The 21819-nt window shown below is 41.1% G+C and overlaps 1 protein-coding gene across 1 annotated transcript in view; it reads right to left on the bottom strand.

Moving 5' to 3' along the window:
* The window catches only part of fat1a (FAT atypical cadherin 1a), a 73303-nt gene that overhangs the window by 38584 nt on the left and 12900 nt on the right, over positions 1–21819 (bottom strand). The window contains exons 3-6 of the mRNA XM_073464755.1: positions 18132–18446; positions 7042–7103; positions 1593–1922; positions 324–540 (exon numbers count right to left, since the gene is read on the bottom strand). Of these exons, the coding sequence (XP_073320856.1) occupies positions 324–540; positions 1593–1922; positions 7042–7103; positions 18132–18446 (924 nt within the window). The remainder of the gene's footprint in view (positions 1–323; positions 541–1592; positions 1923–7041; positions 7104–18131; positions 18447–21819) is intronic.

The raw sequence follows: 21819 nt of genomic DNA, 5'->3' as shown, positions 1-21819 counted from the left end.
TGTTAAGCAAATGCCAAAAAGTTAATTGTTACAAAATATATAGTTACTGTATTTTGGCTTTGTAAGGCAGCTAAAATGGCTGCCAGAAACTATGAAAATGGCTGTTCAAATTTGACTTCTCTCCTAGACCTGGACTCCTAGTATACTATACAATATTATTATCTTCTCAAATACAGTTTTTTAGGATATTTCCATATTTTCCCAGCATTTCCACACACAAACGCTATGTTAGTCATTAAGTATGAGTTTTTCTACCTACAAGGCATTTCTACAGTCTGCATGCACACACACAACAACAGAGATTCATGTGAAGGAGGCAATACCTGTGATTTCAAACCACACAGGAACATCGGAGGATTCGGTGGCAACGACGCCCACCATGTGCGCCACAGGGTCGCTTTCCATGACAGAAAAAGTAAAGGGCGACTCCTCAAAAAGCAAGGGAGCGGCATCAGCTGGCAATTCTGGTTTGAGAATCCACTCAATATGCAGACGACAAGCGGAGGACTTCTGAGGACGTCCGTTGTCGACAGCTTTAATCTGAGAGCGAGGCACAGAATGTGGGCTGTGTTAAACAGTGTTATGGTACATGTTATTCAGCTCTCTGGTGGATCCTATGCCTGAAACTCTTTAGAAGTAAAGAAAGTTTGGTTATGTGGATTGCTTGTTAATGCTTACAGATGAAACATACCAGCATAAAATATTTCATTTTCTAAACAGTGCCTACATACTTTAGGAAGAACCACTGATTTCAGGCACAAAGCCACAGAGTGGGTTGTGATTCGATCCTAAAAGCTTTACCGTACTCTGAGCTGTCCACACGGAAACAGAACCTCATATTCTGAATGACAAAACACCTTTTGTGTGCTGTTCTATTGTGATTCAACCTTTTGTGTGGACTTCAATTACTCTAAACTGTGGTGTGCAGAGTCTTCTTGCAGCAGGAAACACAACTTGTGTGCACATTAAATCTGGGTGAAATCAGTTGAAACCAAAAAAAGATGAGCATTAAGTATCACCACAGCAGTTTTCACAGCCAACTGTGATGACTACTTGCTGAGGTAATCTTCTCACAGGTGGAAGATTGACAGATTACATTCATTTTCACACGTATATATAACACATTTATTTCCCAGAAATTCTAAGATACTCAGCTAAAAACAGCTGCCATGATGAGCAGAAAATGATTTTTATCAAGTGCTGTACTGTAACAGCCAAAAAGAAGTGTCACATTGAGAAATTTGGCTCCTGAAGACTGAGGTACCACAGTAATAAGATTGTAGAAATAAAGAAGGCATAGCTGTAGCAATTAGATCCTAATGGGATATTGTGGGCTTTGGAACATGATCCTCAAAATTTTAAAGTAGGTTTTTGAAACTTATATTCTGAACATAAGTGGACCAATTAGCTTTTGGCCTCTTTTACAGAGACTTCTTTTACTGCATTTTCCAACACAGAAACTGATAAAAAAGGAAGACAGAAGAGAAGAATAAAACAGTAAAAAACAACCATCCGTTGTAAAAAAGAAACTACTGCTCACTGAGAGACTATCAGGCTGATGAAAGGAAGAAGCCCTGGGATTAGATACTCACTGTAAGAATGTCATATTCTCCAGCAGAAGAGAACTTCTTTGCAGACACCAGGCCGGTCTTGGGCTCGATAAAGAACTTCCCATTCTCATCTCCCTCCTCGATGCTGTAAGAGATCTCTGCATTAGGTCCCTCATCACGATCAGAGGCAATGACCCGATACACAGGGTCTCTTTTCGCGGCTCTTTCTCTCTCAGGCCTCTCCCGCTCTGGGAGCTTGATCTTATAGATCTTTTCCAGGAACAACGGCCTGTTGTCGTTCTCGTCGAGGACTCGGACGATGACGCGGACAGTGGTGGATTTGGGAGGAACACCATGGTCAGTGACCGTGATCTGGGGAGAAAGAATACAAAACCTCAAATCAAGAAGGCTGAACCACAACAAAGCAAATATTATCTGAGTAGTGAACTTTAAATGACATTTGATCATTTGTATCTCTTCAAGTCACAATAACCTGGATCTCTTCCATAATTACACAGTGGAATTAATAAAAGGTTTATAATGTCAGCAATTTCATTGAACATCATGTATTGCAGAAATTTGAAAAGATCAAGGCAGCTGTGATAGAAATTCATCATTCAAAAGTCTAAACTTAATCAAAGAGTAGGAAAAAAGGATGTGTGTGTTCCTTCATGTTTCCACTGCACTTCTTTCAGTGCAACTCAACTAGCAGCTAAATTTAAAGGCAGTTCCCTCTGAGATTTGCTGTCTGGTGGTCTTTTCTAATACATATTCTTTACTTAAAAAAAAAACAACAACAAATACACCTCAGTAACAGGCTCCCAAACACTGCTGGATGAGATGTTTTCTTTATTTTTTAACCTAATAATCTCATCTCTACAGGATGATGATTTTTTTCACAAAAAATCTCTTGATCTTGTAAAAAGGGACTCTTTCAGAACTACAAATGAAATCTTGAGTCTTGTGAGGCAAAATTATCCAGCAGGAAAATACAAGATAGATTAAATAAAATTTAATGCATTTTCATCCATGCTTCAGAGAGGGTACAGGACTTCAACACTCAAAATGTTGGTCTCTTGGTTTTTTGTTTTTTCGGCGGTCCAACCACATTTGTCTGGTTGTATGTAAGGAGCAGCACAGGCTTTCAGACTTTTGAGCCCCTATTGTAGCCTAATAAGCATTAAATAAGCTAATTTTATGCATAAAGTTACACAAGCAGCCACATCTGGTGATTTGGGAGTGTACTTTCCAGTATCAGCTCTTATGCACATGGCAGTTTAATTAACAGATCATTTAAAAAAACACAATAAGGTGAGAGGGCCACTTTGATTTAGCAGGAGAGACATTTTCTAACTACTAGTTACAAGCTAGAGTTGGTGTATTCAGGTAAACATAATTAGTTTCATCTGGAGGTTGCCACAGTGAACTAAAAACTTTCCTAATCAGAAATAACATTTAATGTGTTTGCCTGTGATCGTGATAACAGTAGCTTGTATGGCTGTTGCACAAATAAGCCACCAGAGCTAATTATTTTTAATTAGCTGCACCTCTTCATTCTGATAGCACCAGCTGCACTGAGTCTGCTGCTGTGTGTGTCAAACTTGCAAACGGAGATTTTGAACTGCTAATAAACATTAAGACTTACTGCCCTTCACTGAAGGCCGGGGGCTTTTTTTAAACCCCAGAAGTACTTGGTATAAGAGACAGTGTCAAACAACTAAATCATTAATGGGCCCTTAATTTAAGTCATGACATCAAGCGTTACTGGCGGCACAAGCTAACACTTTGTAATTTGTGCCATGATTATGTGTCTTCAGACGTCTGAATGCACAGTTTGAGGAGTTTAATCAAAAGCAAAGAGCCACGGGCTGACCTAAACAAGAAGAATGCACTCGCAGGTTTGTGCATCTGAGCGCTGGCAAAGATGTGAGCATTTTCTAGCTTCGAGCTGCAAAATACTGTAGAAGGGCAGAACAAATGTCACAGTCATTTAAAACCATCTGCTAAGTGCCTCACTAAAACCAGTCAGGAGTCCAGGGCAATGCACACACCATTTGGTACCATAGTTTCAATTACTAAAGTAATGTGTTTTTGTTTTTCTCACAGTGTCTGCAGCTGTCTGTGCTATTCACATGAGCAGAATTAATTAAATGGGATTACAAGAAACCTGAAAGTGAGTGTCTATTACAGGGAGGACATGCTGGGGCCCATTCTGCGCTCCGTAATGAACATTTCCATTTTGATCACATGAGCTTCTTCGGCCTCATATATGTAGGTGTAGCGCCTGATGTCCCTAATTATATTTTAACACCCTGAGACACTTTGGAAGGAGACATAAAGTATTGAATTGAAATGTCCCAGCACAGTACCTCATTCGCATACATTAACACTGTAGCTACCCAGCTGTCCATCAACCGTGTGCCTCTCTTTGGAACATTTTCATCAAAAGCCTTTAGTGTGATAATTAGGGAAACCACACGAAGAGAAGTTACACCAGAGGGAGTGTGTCTCATCACATCTGCATAGCACTGCTCTGAAGTGACGCGAACTAAGCCAACCCATTTTGTTCTGTTGATGTTTTGCAAAACTTTTAGGTTTATCTCAGTGACCATATGTAAGTAAAATGCATTCTATGTTAACTAAAATAACCTGGGAACTGGGCTCAACTGTGCAAGATTTTTTTAAGTTAGTTACAATAGAAATGTATGTTGTGCTTGGCTATCGTAATGGAGAGACTTACTGACGCTGGCGCTCCACACCAGTTGTTTAAATAAAGCAACTCATTCTTTTTTAATTATCAAACGTGCATTGCAGAGCAGACACGAATGCCTGCTGTAATAACTGCAGTATTAAACAGAGCAAAAACAATATCTCATTGTTACAAGTTTGCTACTCTCAGGGTTGTTTCCACTGCATGAACTTTCCCAAGGGACCAAGAACCGTTTGAGGAACTGAAGCTGGTGAGGAGTTTAATCAAAAGCATTTCGACCAGAGGAAACAATTTAGTTATTGTAAAAAAAAGTGCCTTCCCGAAGGAACAGGAACCTATAGGGCCTGAGTGTACTCCCTTTGCTTTCATAGTGCCTGGAACTATTAAGTCACGAAAGGCTATACACTAGCTTTCAAAACTTGATCAAAGCAAAGTACTTATATCTAAACTGTTTTTGTGTCATAACTGTGACTTACTATAGCATGGGCTCGGTTCATTAATGAATCAGCATGAATAACTCATCATTGAGGTTGATAATGAACAAAATATTCACTTATTTCAGGTTCTGAGGTGAGGATTTGCTGCTTTACATCATTGCAGACTAAATATGTTGGTGTGTTTTCATTTTTATAGATTAAAAAAAAAAAAAAAACAGACTAAGTAGGATGGAATATCCTCATCAAATCAGCCGGACTAACAACCTGTCCGGGGTGTACCCTGCATCTCGCCAGCTGCATGCTGGGAAAGGGTCCAGACAACAGATGTGAACAACCCATTCACCTCTGCTTTTCCATTCTAATGTTCCCTCTACAGTCCCAGCCTGAATCCTAAGCATGTCCTGGCATGTCCCACTTTAGCTATTTACCCCCCACCCCTCCTCCTTCCTGGGACGGATGCCTCTCATCCTGCCACTAGAGCCCACACTCAGACCATCAGGAGCTGCAATGCCTCTTTCTCAAATTCCCTCACTGCCTTTCTGCCTTTAGCTCTCTCTCTCTGTTTCTCTCTTTCACACACAGGCACACGACTACCGCCTACCAACCCCCATCCATCTCATCATAAAAAGCTGAAAACCCCCTGCGCTCCCTCCACCTCCTCTTGGCATTTGGTGCAAACAATGCTGACACAGCCCCCACCCTAATTGCTCCACATGTTCCACACGGCCCCACATGTTTCGTCTCTTCTCCTACAACAAGCTCGTACAAAAACTTCAACACTAGCTGAGACTTCGACTTGATTTGCTGTGCCAGCACCCAGTTCACACACAAAGGCATGTGCACACACATGTATTCTTCTGAGTCATGATTAGCCCTCGATTAGCTGCCCTGCGGATACACCAAAGGTGTGTGTTTGTGTGTGTGAGTGTGGGGAGGGCAAATTGTAGGCTTAAGGAGTCCGTGCTGCCCCACCAATGTTTAGCCCAATAAAGAGCTTCCTGCTGAATTCCTAGTGACCAACAAACTTCTTAAGTTGCCCTGGTTACACAGCTTTTCCCAGGCTGTGTTCGCTCAGCCACTTTCTACCTATTTAGGTCAAAAGTTACTTGCTTTAAATTATCCCTGCAATTCATATTTGAATTAAACAGACATGTGCAAGAGAAGCTTTAAATTAGCTATTAAGAAAAAATATTGCTTCTTTGCGCACTGGAATTAGAATATCTATCAGTGCAAGCTTTAGTAATAAACATTACAAAGAAAAGCAAGAATATTAGCACAAAGAGAATAGGCGTGTTGAATTTGGCGTAACATTAAAGACCGCAAGAGTCTAAGCTGAGTGTTTCATGTGGTTATTAAATGTCTGTCTGGAGGCATTTTGTGAAAAAGGGAAAAAATAACAACATTCATGAACTCGGCTTTGCAGGAATTAGCTACTTTTTTTTTCAAACAGACACAAAGACTTTGAATCAGCCACCAGTTTCAAAACATTCAACAGCTTTCTGCCACATGTTTGAGGTAGCACTGTGACATCTACAGCAAACCGCGAGATCGGAGGAGCTTTGGGTTTGCATGGGAACCTTTTTCTGACCTTGATACCCTCTAGTCTACACAAATTTAACAAGTTTGCTTAATTCTAACCTTACTGTTTAATTTAAATCGTGAGCTAAACTTAAAATGGAATAGTTTTCACTTATTCCTCTCTCGCATCCCTATCATTTACTCTCAGTCCTGTAATGCAATTAGTGCAGTGCAGCAATGTACAATCACAGTATGAAATACAACACCGCTCTGGCACCAGATGCACAAGCATTAACTGTCGCCCAGTGATCACTGAATTGTGTAACTTCTAACAATAATTAAAAGGCGCCCAATCTGCTCCCTGTCAGCACCGGAAGCAAAATTAAAACGGCTATTATCAACCTTGGGTCTGTGGCAAGAAAGAGGGAGGGAAGCATCAGGAGAGAACAGAGCCCTGCTCAATTAAAACCCACAAGTTTAGACATCGGCCTGTTGGGTTGACAACAGTTTCCTGTCCCGGCTTGCTCCATCCACAAGACGGAACAGTGGGAAAGAACAAAGGAACAGTCACCAGGATCTCCCACACCCCTCCCACCTCTCTCTCCTACCCCATCCGGAAATCAGAAGAAGAAGGAATGATTCCCTTCTTGCATACAACCCTTCCTCAGAGACAGAAAATCTCATTTCTTTAACCGGGTGACTGAATGTTTTGACCTCGTAGGATTCTGATTATATGATGCTGATTAATTTTCTCATGAAAGAGAGGCCAACACTGACCTCCAGCTTTTTCTTCAGAGTTGAATAATTGCCAAAATAAAGTGCTTACCTCAAGAATGTGCTCATCCTGTTGCTCCCTGTCCAGCTTTCTTGAAGTAGTCGTAACCAGACCTGTTGGAGACAGTCAATGATAATAACATTAATTACACAGATAGAGAATTAATCATATAAAGAAACAACTGTGTACATTAAATCAACTTTTGTCATGAGAAAGCAATAGATATCACTGTAAATGCTGGACAAGGGGCCAACAGATAAATGGGCTAGGCTGATTATCAGCGAATATTAGTGCACTGCAGATATATTGGTGTGAGTGTAAATGTCAGTTATTAAGGACCAAAACAAATTACAGAAAAGAAATCCCAAACATGTGTTTGAGGGAGGTTAGAAACAGTCTCACAGTTTCTCTCATTTCATTTTTCATCTGTAAAATGGCCGACTCAGCCGACTTGTTTATGGTACCTGTTTGGAAGCATCAGCATAACAAAGCCAGGCTATAAGGTGGACTAATTGATTTTGTAGCTCCTCTCCTCCTCTTTAAATTGAAAACAGAGAACCAAAGAGAAACTTCTCAGACAGAAAACGCTCGAACAGAAATAATATTTGATTAATTAAACAAAAGAAATTCCGCCCACTCACTGCTGGGTGACATAATGTGAACCCTGCTGGTTATCTCATCAGTCACCCTTGAGTTAAGAGTTTACATCTGGAGGAGTGCTCTCCCTGTAGGTCTTCCCTGTCAAGCCAGTTTCCAGACAGCCCACCACACCGCCTTACATATGTGAAATATCACAAAGGTCTGCAAAGAGTGCCCAAACAGCAGCATAGCCCTGACACCCTGTGTTTAATTCTTCCACAAGCTGAATAAATAGACAGCCAGTCACACATCGCCCGTAGTCTTGAGCACTTTTTGAAACAGAGAAAAGGAAACTTCAGGGAAAAAAAATCCTGCTGCTCGTTGATGTTTTTTAAGGGTCTTTTTGAGCGGTAGTGTTCATTTTAAGTGGAGGGACTGATGTTGTGTGACATCAATCACACAGAGGGGGCTTTGTTAAGCCAGGCTTTGAAAAAACTAAAAAAACAAGTCTGATTCTTCAGTTCCTCCGCTTCAATCCACTTTTGAATCAAATTCACAAACGAAGGGAAGAAAAATAAGAAATGGGGGGAAGGCTATCGCTACATGGCTACGTTATAGGCAGTGTTCTGTTCTCACTACCGATGTAATTGCAACTTTGCAGAGACGCTGAGTGTAGAGTAGACATGCCAACTTCAACCGCACCAGAGCTGTCTGCTTGCCACACTGCGCCTGATTAGCATAAAGCAAAGGATTTCCGAAACCCAAACCCATCAATGGCACATATGCTTGCAACGAGAATAGCAGGCCACAACTTACAGGTCCTGAAATAGCCCTCCCTCAGCACTGCAATTGAGGCATATGAGTGAGGCGCTTCTGCTCCCCCTTTTTTATCCTCTCCTTCTTAGGCTTTATTTAATCTTCACAGCGAGCTGCAAAGATATAGGTCTACTGATACTCCGTTAGGAAAAACATTTCCTGTAGGTGCAACCCATTTTCTTCTCTGCATACACAACACAGCTACATATTGACTGGCAACAAATTTAGATGTTAATTTGACATTAACATAAAATAGCACCCACTGCAGGAGCAAATACAGAAGACGACAAATGTAAATCAACACAAAGAGAAAACCTGCCTCTACCTCCCCGTCTCAACAGTGCTACATACAGAACACCCCCTCACTGAGTGAAAAAAACAGTGCTTCATAACTGACGACAAAAATTAACTTTAGTAAATTTACACGACCTGCAGGAATTACTCTTTGCATGCATGGAGTCTGCAAGAAAGTTTGCAAAGAATCAGCATGGGTTACATGAGCCAGCGAGCTGTAGATTATTACTATCAGGGCTAATAGTTCTGCTGTGCCACATCAAAACACACCATGCTGACTAATTATTCATGTGCTTTAGCCAGGCTGGAGCTGATGGATGATAATGTTTTTAAACTCCCCTGTGTGCTGTGTTAGGTAACTCCTTTCTCTGTTCATGTATTATAGAGCAGAATACAGATGACAATATTATCCACACAGAGTCTACGTTTCTGATTCATAAATCCTCTACAAATCAGCTGCCTAATCATAGCTTGACAGGGAGTCATAACAGACGCCGTGCTTGTAATGTAAACACTATACACTCAGTGCAGAATCAAACAACAAACATAATAGTAAAAAAACCCAAGGAAACCACAAAACCAGCGGCCTTCATCCAAAGTCCACAAACGAGTCCTATTTCATAAACATAATGTACACCTTGATGCTGCAGCAGCGGGCACACCGGAACATGAGTTAATGACACGAGGGAGCATGTTACTGAACGCTGTTTGTTGACTGGCGCACATGCTTGCTCGACAATCGTAATTATTCTGGTTCAGGAGTAATCTCTCTCCTCCAGCTTGAAACAAGAATAGGACATTTGTTTCGAAAAAATGAGCTGGAGAGAGTGCACAGGCAATTAAGAAAGCAAAACTAAAGAGGAAGTGAAAAGTTATTTGGTCCTTATTTCACTGCAGTTACTTGCTGAACAAGGCTCAGCGAGAGAGCACGCTCAGCTTTCATGTACTATTTCCTGCTGAAAGCCTATTGTCCAGAGAGGAGATACAGTTGGCAAAGTGTCATAAATATCAAGCGTGTTTTATAAATATGGGACTCCTTCCAGATACTGTTGTGCCTTTGGCAACAGCGGGGGGCTGACCTTCTCACAGCAGGGCTGTGACGTTTTCTGACAAACTGTGTTTTCTTAATACACATCTCAAATGCAACAGACAATCCTGTAATATTGCGAGCTTCTACCTTTAATCCTATGGTCTGCCACGGTCCTCTTTTCCAATGGCATAAAGTGGGTCCATGGGTGTACTGAGAAGTCTAAGGCTTATAGATCAATCTAGCATTTATTTTAAAGATTAACTGATTGTTTGGTCTCTAAAATGCCAGCATTTTTTTTTAGATGTCCACCACTATTTTTAAAGCCCAACATGATGTCTTCAAAGATCAAAAGTCCAAAACCTGAGGATATCCAGTTACTATCCTACTGGACAAAGACAAGCAGATTATTTTTGAATTGGATGAAAGAAGCGAGATACTAGATTGCATTTTTCTTGTAAAATGATGATCAATCTCCTGTCAAAGCAGCTGCTGATTATGCTTCTTTCAATGTACTGATCAATAATGATAATTCACTTACTGTTTCAGCTCAACAACAGTCAGCTAAGCAGTTTTATGGCATGGCCTCGTGGCGAAACGATTTGAACCACAAACTAAATTTTACTGCCCACTCACATTTTCTAAATTAAAGTATTTAAGAATTTTGATGACGCATGAAACCAGCATCTACTTCAAGATGTCTGAAGGGTGGGGAATCACTTCTGAAATGCAAAAAATATGTGGCATCTACTGTGGATGAGTGAAGCTATTTGTGTTGTGGCTTAAACTGCTTTTGTTTGCTTCGGTTCCATTTTTGTCCGACATGCTGCCGGATCTCTCAGGCACAGGATCTGCCGCCCACTTTAATACACAAGCTCTGATATCATTTTCAGAAAATAATTCACAACTTCTGAACTTTGACACATCCAAATCTTTCTAAACTCATCTCACAAGTTTGATCACTCATGCAAAAGCTTCATGCTGACCAGGAACGGGCCTTTTATGTAAGGCTGTGCTGGCACTAGTGGTCCAGCCAATAAAGGTGCATACCTCTATATCTCTACCTAAACGTTAAGGAACTGTAAAATGATTGGTTGGTAAGCCAGACCTCACCAGAGAAGTCTGCGCTTCCAACCCACAGTCTTTGTCACAACACACACACACACACACGTGTACACACACATATATACACACACGAAAGCCATCCTCAGGCGTGGGCTGAGCTGGGCCGACAGTAATTATAGCCATGCTGTTTTCAGAGGGATAGAAAAACAACAGCAAAGCAGCAGTGGCACTCTCAACCATGTCCTTGAGCGCTACAACCGCTGCTCCAAAATGGAGGCCTGGAGGGAGTTAAGGAGTCCAGGACATTGTTGGGGCCGGTTCATACCCGGGCACTGCTGCTGTGATTAGCAGTCTTGAGAGTGACACACATATTTATGCGACACGCATTTAGCTGCAACTCCAGACAATCGGGAATGTGCTGGGTGTCTGAAGCTGCCAGACTTATTGTGTAATTTAAAAGTCGTTGAGATGTTTAGTTTGTTGTTGATGAATTGACACTAAGCTCTGAAAATTAATTATTCAAACTCCTGTTATTTCTCTCTTGCGTGCGGAAAATAATGAACACAGAGTGCGACATCTCTTATTCCGAAACCCAACGTTCAACGCCAGACAACTATATCAATATTCTCAGCCTCATTATGAGTTAAGTGTCTGCCTCTGGAGCCTAAAACAACACTGTGAAACATATCTGCTTTCACTGCTCATGATGCCATCTATACTTTCGAATGAAAACTATGGGACACCAAAATCCAAAGGACTGTGGACGTTTAAGAAGGTTTGCTACATCAAAGAAGGAGCTGTTTGTCGCTTTATAACCAAGTCTCCAAAATACTGCAGAGCTACTGACAGTTCTATTTTATTGAGAGGGAAGGCGATGCTTGGCACGCCATTTAGAAGGCAGTTTAGCCTGATTTGAAGTCACGATGTGATGTCCAGAAACAGAGAATTTGACAAATGCTGCGAGGGAGCCCCTATAAGCTAAAGCAAACACATAGATGTATACTTATGGTCTTTGTGAAAATGAGTAGAAGGCATTGAATGGGGGGAGCATTATTTACATTAGGATTGAGATATATCAGCACCTCACAGCTGCAGGGATTATTTGTAATCTGAAAAGACAAGCACGTCATGGAAGAGTTGGGGCTGTGGGGGGTTCGGGTTCCCAAGTGTTTGTGAAAGTGAATGTTATGGGGAGTTGTGTAAGTGGATGGGATGCTTGGAAGCAGTGAAGCAGCTGAGGAAAGGCAGCACAGATAGTAACGGTATGAGACTGTGTGGGCTGTGCAAGAGAGACATTCGTGCGTGTTGAGATCTCAGGCAGATTAATTGGTTTTGATATTGCTTGGCCTGTATTCTCAAAGGAAGTCCTGTTTAGTGATTTTACCTTTTCACCCTCAAAACCTCGTAAGATTTCACATTGGTCATCAGGCATCTGTCAAATTTACATGTAAAGCCACCTTAGTTGTATTGTAGTATGTCTTAAAAATAAATCTGCACGGCCAATTAGACTCCTGACCTTCTGTCAATCAACTGCTCACTGTTGAACATAAAAATGGAAGAAGTTGAGCTATCGAGTTCCAAGGAAAGGCTGATGTAATCCTTAGCAAGGAGCTGTAGAACGAACGTGGACAGAGACCAAATATGTACGTATGTTAAGTCCTTAAGTAAATGCTTCTGTGGTCATAAATTAATGTCTAGCTCTCAAGGACAGCCGAAGCCCCAATCATTCTTATAAAAGCTGTCCAGTTGCACTTTGAAGCCAAAATGGCTCGAATTCCCGGCGATGAAAATACTCGGACGCTGCTATTTAACCTCAGCTATTGTAGCATAAACTACTTCACAAAAGATAAATGGTTGGAAGACAATATGACAATATAATTAACTTTGTGGATGCGTCCCGTTCGAAAAACAAAGCCTGCTAACTGAGAGATAGGAAGCTCGTTAGCTTAGACAGCTTAATTCCCATCTTCAACAACACACTTTGTTGAATGAAATAATGTACAGCCCCAGGGACAAAATACCCTGGGGGGTAATTAGCTCAGTAGAGAAAAATAAAGAAGCTTGGACAACTATTGTGTCAGGCTAAGGCTAGCATGACTCTGGTTGGTAAGCTGTTCATTAACTAGCTTTGCGAGTAGCCACTGTGTCACCAAGCTTAGGCCTTGGATAAAATGCACAGTGCCAAATTATAGGTAGACCAGGCCTTTACGCCGTATCATCCATAAGAATGGCATCTTAAAGACATTGAATGTCCATAAATACAAACACAGTCAAATGTGTTGCTTTCAAGGCATTCTACACCTTTCACATCTAAAGTGCTCACTTGTATGGTTCATTTGAGTAGGTGAGCCATTTTGAGCCATGTGTAGCAACAATAGTGACGTAGTCCATTTAACAGTGGTGTCTGAGAGCGCTTCCACATTAGGCCCTAACCCTTGAGTAGGAATATTTCAAGTAATAAAACATTCAAACTAAAACACTGTAAGCTGCCTGCGTAGTGATATTTTAATGTCAGCAACAGTGTTAAATCCACTCAGCTGTTTGACTGTACGCAAGCTTTGTTTTACCTCGGTCGACCTGGCACTTGTACATTCATTTTTCCAGCCTTACTCTGCAGAGTAAATCACACTTCTCCTGTGTGGTTTCTCAAAGTCGAGAGGTGGATACATGTTTGTTTTTTCAATTCAATTTTCAGCCCTATGTTCATAGAAATCAGTCAAGTTTTAATTATAACTTAAGACACCCACAACACCAAGATGTGGCATTCTTTGGTGAATGTCATATTTCAAAAAAATATCATGTAAAAAAGATCCCAGGTTGGATATGTTTAAAGATATTATGGTTACCTAAATCTTAGCCAAATAAGCCACCGTGACCACTCTTTGAAGTTTTAAGAGGAAAAACAGCCATTTTTCATTTCCACATTCTCTTTTCACAATCTCTTTTGAGAGCTGTGACAATTGTTTGGCCTCCTAATCACCGGAAACATCAGGAAGTTGTTGGAAGTATCCATTTCCTATCTCACTTCCCCTGATAGTCGTTGGGGCTTTGGTAAGCCACTGATAACACCAGTGTGTTTCTAACACCAGTGTGTTTGTGTGTGAGTGTGTGTGTGTGTGTGTGTGTTTTCTCCATCAAACAGAGAGGGTGTCGCTGAAAGTTGATATGAGTTGAGCGCCACAGAAAGTGGATGATTCTCAGTTGCAGTCCCAGTAGCTGTTTTCCCTTACCTTTTCATTCAGCCCTGAGGATGACAAATGCACATAAAACCTGTCGAAGGTATCCAAGCTTGCCAAAGCATTACCCTTGGCATTCCTTTTCGATTGATGACAATGAGTTGCTGGCTGCAGGCGATGAAAAAAGATGGGCCACAATTGTTTAATACGACTGAAAGAATTCGCCTGGGTGTATCTTTCTTCATTTGTGTTTAACCACTGGGATGAAAACTGTATTTATAGGTCTAACACAATCAGGTATAGTCAGTCATATCCTATTAAAGGCATGGTCTTGTCAGCAATAACTACATCATTGTCTGGTGACGAATACATTCAGGCGCCATCATTATAGGGTGGAGTTTCAACAGAAGCTTTAGGTGCTCTGAGCACAAATCTCATATATCAGGTCACCATAGACTAAAGATAATATGCTCTAAAAAGTCAATGAACAACACTGGGACAATTAGAGAGGCTCGAGAAAGTACTAATACTACACAGAAAGGTAGAATAGGTACAACAGGAAGTAGATTAATGAGCATTCAGCTAGATAAGATCACTATCGTAGTGATCTTTGCTCCATCTCTCACCTTAGCTTCGATATATGAAAAAACTTCTTGTGCGTGTTTGTGTGTGTGTGTCCTGACTACACAGTCTGCCTTGTTGCTCTTTTCTAATACATGTGTGTTCTTGCATAAGTGCTCTGCTGAAATCCACAACGTCACAGCACGGTAACAGCATTTCAAGGAAGAGAGATAGTGATTCACCAGGTAATGAACACTGCTCAGTCTCCCACAGAAAATGTGGGCATCTCATGCCAACAACCTCAGATGAACTAGCCTAGAGATCTGACAATTCTTCTATAAAGAGAAAAATAAAACTAGACAGCTAGTGGGCTGGCTGTCTCAAGTGCTGTGTGTGTGAGAAGAACCATCCTTATTCTAAATCTACACCCAAATGATACAACAACCTTTGACTACTCTACAACGCAACCAGATGACATTTTACGCATCTCCATCTCCACAGCCCTTATCCTCTTGAGATCTTCTGATAGCAAGCCTATGAGTCGTTATCCAGGAAAAACTATTCTCCTCAGCTGCCAAATCAGGGCTTAGGAGGCTGGAACAACCATGGTCATGTCTGTGGGTGGGATGAGATCCGTGCCACCAGACAACTAAGCACTGGTTCATCTTTTAAAATTTCACACCCCAACAGCATTATTCAAATTCACTGATCTCTTACTGATTTAGAACACATAATTCATATCCAGCTGACTGGCACAATTTTCACCCCACACGGCTCTCTGCCTCTGTTTTTTTTTTTCATCCCTGTTCCAATCCTTTCCAAAGCGAGAGTATATCAAACCGTTAAGTTCTAAGCTCTCAGACGTTGGGACTGCAATAGTGTCTGCTATAGAGAGAAAAGCTGGCCTTGCACTTTAATGACAAACTAAAGTCAGAGAACAGCCAAAACAGCAGGACTTGTTTACTTGGCAGAAATAAGGGAAGCCTAAGCCTTTCATCCTGGACTTCACTGAGCCACTGTGGGTCTGCTGCGGAAAAAGGGCAACCAACGCCACCCAAGGCGTCAAGCGAAGCCTTCATATGTGTCTGAAGCTTAACAGGCAGCTTGGAAATCTGCACAAGGCTGAAGCCCATGATAGTTAGCTAGCTAGTTAGCTTGGAAACACATGCCTGCAAAGTTCCAGAACCCACAAACAAAACATAGGCCTTAACGTCTTTTCCTTTTTCCCACCCCTTTGTGGAGCTTTGTAGATATGCCAAGACAGGGCCTATGCTTCCAATGCAATTTTAGAACATGTAATTACAGAGACTTGCATGTTGTAAATTTAAACATTTTCAAAAACCTGTAATAAGCGGCGAGAATGCCATATTGAATTGATAATGTGGACAGATATCAGGCCTATTCTGATCTCATTTAATACCACGGATAAAAAAATAGAAAATAGAATTTATAATCATTCCTCAACACATTTAATCCAATTCTCAAATAAAAAAAAAATGGCTGTATAATCATGCCGCTGTCATTTTGACTGGCACTTTGCATAAATCCTTGTCTTCTCTAGTGACCAGCTACATTTGGCTCCCTGTTTTTGCTTGTTTTCTCTACCCACCTACATTTCTACCTTCACTCTGCTGCAATCTTCAAAAACAAGAAAGAAAGAGGAAAATCAATGCAGCAAAGCAGTGATTTAATGAACTTTTCTTCCTGCAAACTCCTCTTTGTTGAACCTGATGCAGGGGGCCGTGGTGTCCTGGTGATAAAAGTTTAAACATGCTTTGATATGCATGAATTGGTTTTTATCCTTATGCTTCAGTTTCTTGCATATAACCAGTTTGTTCTTTTCATTTCAGAGAGCTCTCTGACACATATAAACAGCCAATTCTGCTGTAAAGAGGTTCTTCCCACAGTGGACTTGACCATAAGCCTCATAAAAACTCCTGCTGAATATGTGATTCACTGTAACTTTACTGTTCAGTCTTGTCTGAAAAATCTTAGACCAAAAAGCAATGGCATTCTGTTTAAGATCAGGTGCTTCAGTGTAGACATGCATTTCCAGCTATGGTACCATATTATCGCAGGTTACTCATCCATCGAATGGCTAAATAAAGACAATTCATCTTGGAGATCCAAATGATGGCAGAGATATTTTCTTCACGGATGAAAGTCTGCCTATGTTGTTAAAATAGCTTTATGTATGACTGCTTTATTGGAAGATAAACATTCGATTTCCCCGCACTCCACTTTTTCAGCCTCCCAGACTTCTTATCAGCATATGTTAGCTGATCCTGTCATGCATGTACACGAAGCACCGACCTTTAGTGTCCACATACCTAAGGTTCACCCTTTTTCTTTATCATTTATTTGTTCTTTTTCTTTTCCTGTCCATTGAGGAGTGCCCGGTGTTACTGCGAGGCTTGTTTGGGAGCCATGCTGCATGATCAACCCTTATTTGGTCAGAAAATTCACATTGCCACTTCCAGCAAAAATAACTCCAGTTTGTTGATGTGACAACCTCGGGGAAACAGGACCACACACGGCAGTAAGGACAAACTGGAGCAACTGCTTCACTACGCATTCCTCATTTCAGTTTAATGAGCACTTGCAATCGTTGCAATAAGCCACGTGTGTAAGCTATGTAAGAAAGAATAACAAATTCAGTAATTGGCACTTTCAAAGACGGATACAGAATTCAACCATCTCATTTTGCTACTGTGATTTATGTTAGGGAAAATGGAAGTCATTTAAATCTTACACTAACTGATGTCTTTGGTTTATTTTATATTTGTATAATGACCCCGATAAACTTAATAGCTCCAAATGGGTTTATACAAACGTAGAACAAATTCTTCAATGGAATCACACTTGAGTCCTGAATCCGGCATCGCGAGAATAAATCTGTACATTTACTGAGAGGCTCTGCTCGCACACGGAGCTTCACTTTGCACCTATTACAAGTATTTTCTCTGCTATTCAACTAAACATAGCCTGCTCCTGCAACTTTAAAAGAACCCAATGAAATATTAATCATCACACCATTTCTAGAGTACCATATGAGAACACACTTTAGAGTGTTAGAGTGGAAAAAACCCCTGTAGGCTCAACCCACTCCTGTCCTGGGTTAAAATACTGTGTTCACACTGCTCTTCCTTTCCACAAGAAAGGGGAAATGGAGGCTCAGCAGCTTGTCGGTCGTGCGCTACAGTACATCTCAGAACCTTCCCCAAGTCTCAGAGATAATTTAATATGTAGTACAATTCTTCATTTATGCTTCATGTTTATGACCTTTAGAATAGTTGATAGTTCATATGTACCAATAAGTCAGGATATCCCAGATGATACCTACTTACAGAAAAAGAATACATTGTGACCTTTGCGATATAAGGCTTTACAACAAGCTATTGTTTTTAATATTTAATCATTTGGACCACTGGTTAGATAAACTGCACGCTGGAAAATGGGGCTACTTTTAAAAGTGCAGGAGCTGATTTCTCTGTCGTAGTTAAGTGTCTTTCTCAAGCTTGCAGCCTGATTCATTTGTCCTCAGATACAATATCAGGGACTTCTTGCTCTGAGGATGCAATTTATAGTGACATGAATTGCCATCACAGTAACAGCAATCTTACCTGTCCTGGCGTTAATGGCAAAGAAACCCTGGGGATTGCCGCTGGTGATCCTGTAAGTGAGTTTATCACTGGCCTTGGCATCTGGATCAACTGCATTTATCTGGATGATTGACACGTCTTTAGGGGAGTTCTCCATGACAGAGGGGTAGTAGACAGGTTCGGAGGTTTGTGGTGCATTGTCATTGACGTCCTGCACCTCGATGTAGACCTCGACAAATACAGAGAGGGGTACCACACCGCGATCCATCGCATAGACTGTGAGCCAGTAGTGAGGTGTCGTCTCATGATCCAGCAGTTCTTGTGTTCGGATAATACCTAAGAGATGAGAGAAGCATAAACAAACGCTTTAGCCTGCATCAAATCAGGGAACATTTTTATGAGCAACACGTGCCCTTAGTCTCACACCACTGCCTGCACAATCAGTGATCTCTGAAATCGATTTCTGGCAATGAAGAGAACAGAAACCTCAACACAGCCCCCCCCCCCCCGAATGGGTAAGGTCAGCTGAAGGCACCTCGACTGAAACATGTCAAGGTGGGATATTAACAACCAGTCAGTGCTCTCCTGTTTACATTCACTGGCAGGGAAGGTTTTTTTTACTGCCATGTGGGGGCTGTAGCCTTCAGCTGAGCAAACAAAAGAGCTTTCAAAGGTCTGTGAGTTGTAAAGTTTGGCAATGGTTAAATGGGAGGAGGGTTTGACTTGGCTTTAAAAATAAAGTTGAAAATCTAAATGCACTTTGGAACAAGGTTAAATAGCACAAAGATGTCTTGTAAGTATGCCTCCATGCACTGCGGCAGAAAATGTTATTCGTATGAAACAAAAATCAGGTACATTTTAATGTCATTAAAAGGTATTTGTAATTGGTTGACTAAAGCAATTCAGCTCTGTTGGACACAGATATACATGCTTCACCCGTCAGCACTAGTTTAGATGTTAAAACATCTCAAACTGGCCAGCAGCGTGAACGTTCTGATCTTTCCGGGGAAAAGCTAACAGCAAAGTTCACAGGAGTGAATTTGCTTTAGTGCTTTTCATCTCCACCCGACCCCACTTACAAGCACTCACCAGGTGCTCAGTAGGTACATTTGGACTGACTATAGGAGAGGGATAAGAGTGTATGTGTGTGAGTGTGTGTACTTTTCCACATGTGTTCAAATAGGTGTAGGGGTGTTTTGAGGGAGAGGGTGTGTGCACAAGCCGGTGTGTTAGTTTGCTTGTGAAAAGTGTTACTTAATGTGTTTACATGCACACAACTAATCCAATCATTACCACACTGAGGCAATTTCTTAATTTCTGCTGCTGTCATTCAACATTTGACCAGATTACCTGGTTCAAGCATAACCTTGTTGACAGATCTAAACATGCCTACATCTTTTCAATGTCTGACGACTAATTTATTTTAATCCTATAAAAGCATGAAAAACATCTCAAAGTGAAGTTGACATATGGTCATGTTTCTAGAAACAAACAGTGGTTACGCTGTCATTTTTGATGTGACACAATAAGCGCTTTCATGTTCCAACTAATGAATGAGAACATTTACATATGTTTTCATCAATTTTCATCAACATAAGAACAAAGTGCTTTTCCTTTTCTTTTCTTATGCTGTTTCTGATGGAAGAAGGACATCTTTCAGATGACTCACTTCAGACAAAAACATAAAGTGCAGACATTAATATAACACGGCAGTCATCTTGATTGGCTATTCACTGTAATCAGGTTATGGTTTGAATATAAACAAACTGACTGATGCTAAATTGAACCTTTTGATATGACTGCCTTTTGTTACTTTAACAAAAACAAAAATCAAGGTCCTCTGAGGGCAAAAAAATGAGGATGGAGCTGCTGATAATGAAACAACCATATCATTTGGATGACTTGAACATGTGAGGTCTCATTATATCAACAAGCACAAACTCTAAGGCAGTGAAGAAGGACAACAAAAACAGACATATCCTCGAAAACAATGGAAACCCTGACTACCATTGTAAGAACAACCATTTCATTGTGTTATCTGTGATACCCATATAACCTGGATGACTACGATGGAAATTTATAGCTCTATTTGATTTTGTTATCATCTGAAACTAATAAAAGTGAATCATGCTATAGGCACACCCGTATCATTACTGGGCGTGGGTGTTGTCAATTTGCGACATTGAGGCAGTAACTGCTGGCCCAGATAAGGGTTGCAACAGCATACACATAAGGACACATTTCAAAGGTTCAAGTAGTTTACGTAGACTATCTCTCTGCTGCTGCTGCCTTTGTTCGCACACGGTAACTCGATCAACTCCTATGAAGGGGTGTAACTTAGAGCAGCCAAACAACTTGCCTTGGGTAATGACAGATTTCTCAGGAAGCAGATAGCACTCCAAATGACTCGTCACAAAATTCTCAAATTCAACACGGCAGGGGGGTGTGAGAGGGTACAGCTCATTTATTCTCTCGCCCTGCTTTACTTTAGCGTAGCCTTCATTTTGGGGCTGGGATCCTCTCTTGTCATTAGTCATCATTATAGCTCTTGCAACTTAGCTTGAGGCATGTAATAAGAAGGGTAGTCAGGCAAAGGAAAATAGGTAGCTCCCCAATGTTTCCTAAAGCCAAGAGTCCCCCAGCAAAAACAACATCACCCAGTCGACCAAAAATGCAAATTAGATGTTTCTGTATAATCAAAGTGATGGCTTAAAGCTGACAATACACAGACGCACAACTAAACATTCAGAGAAGTCATAAAATAAGAGTTACAGATACAACGTTATGGTTTGATTGCAATAATTTAGCCAAAAAGATAACAATGTAATGACTGATTTATGATATTACTGAGGCAGTGGAAAATAAAGACCGCCAGTGGAACCAAACATGTATAGAAAATTGCAAATGTTAGACATAAATAAAAGAAATGCAGATGCTTATGTGAGCCGTCCTTAGCGGAGACACAAATGAGTAGGAGGATAAATGTTTCAGACTCCCGCAGAGAGGGAATTAGAGGAAAGAGCCCTTTAAACAAAGATGAGAATGAATGGGAAGGTAAAATGCTTAGAGAGGTTTGTGTGAGGGGGAAGAGGTACAGCAGAGCAGAGGTGGTCATGTGTGCACAGGCACACGTGTTAATAAGACAAAGTACAAGAGAGAAGAAGAGGCACACGGGGAAGTATGAGACATCTTTTGTGCCTCTGCCAAGGAGGTGCCCATGCTTGAGTGCTCCCCTGTTTGACTGGCAGACACCAGCGTAGCAGAACAATTCCACTTTCACCAGGGTCATGCTTTTTGCTCACAGCTCTTCGTCTCGTATCAGCGTACAGGAGATAACTTCATATTTTGTTGTTAAAAAACTTGAATGCAGCTGTAGCTCTGAGAGCACTGTTGCTGTACACACTTTGGCCTTTTCAAGCTAAATGCCAATGCCAACTTTTGTTCATATTTATCTCAGAATTAGCTCAAGAGGAGACAAATTACCATAAATGTGTACAATAGCACAGAATGCGAAAATCTATCTGCAATGGCCTTTGACAGGATAGTCAGTAACAAAGCACTTGAAAGGTGAATCTGAAGAATTTAGTTGCCACACCCATCCCATATAACTAACCTACCCACTAACGCAGAAGCAAAACCTGCCCTTAGGCCACAAGGAGAATAAAAACAGACCGTGCACCAGCCTCTGCCAGATTTGCTTTCCGCTTTT

The sequence above is a fragment of the Pagrus major genome, chromosome 1 (genome assembly GCF_040436345.1).
Source record: "Pagrus major chromosome 1, Pma_NU_1.0".
Classification (NCBI taxonomy): Eukaryota; Metazoa; Chordata; class Actinopteri; order Spariformes; family Sparidae; genus Pagrus; species Pagrus major.
This window is presented reverse-complemented; position numbering and strand designations above follow the sequence as displayed.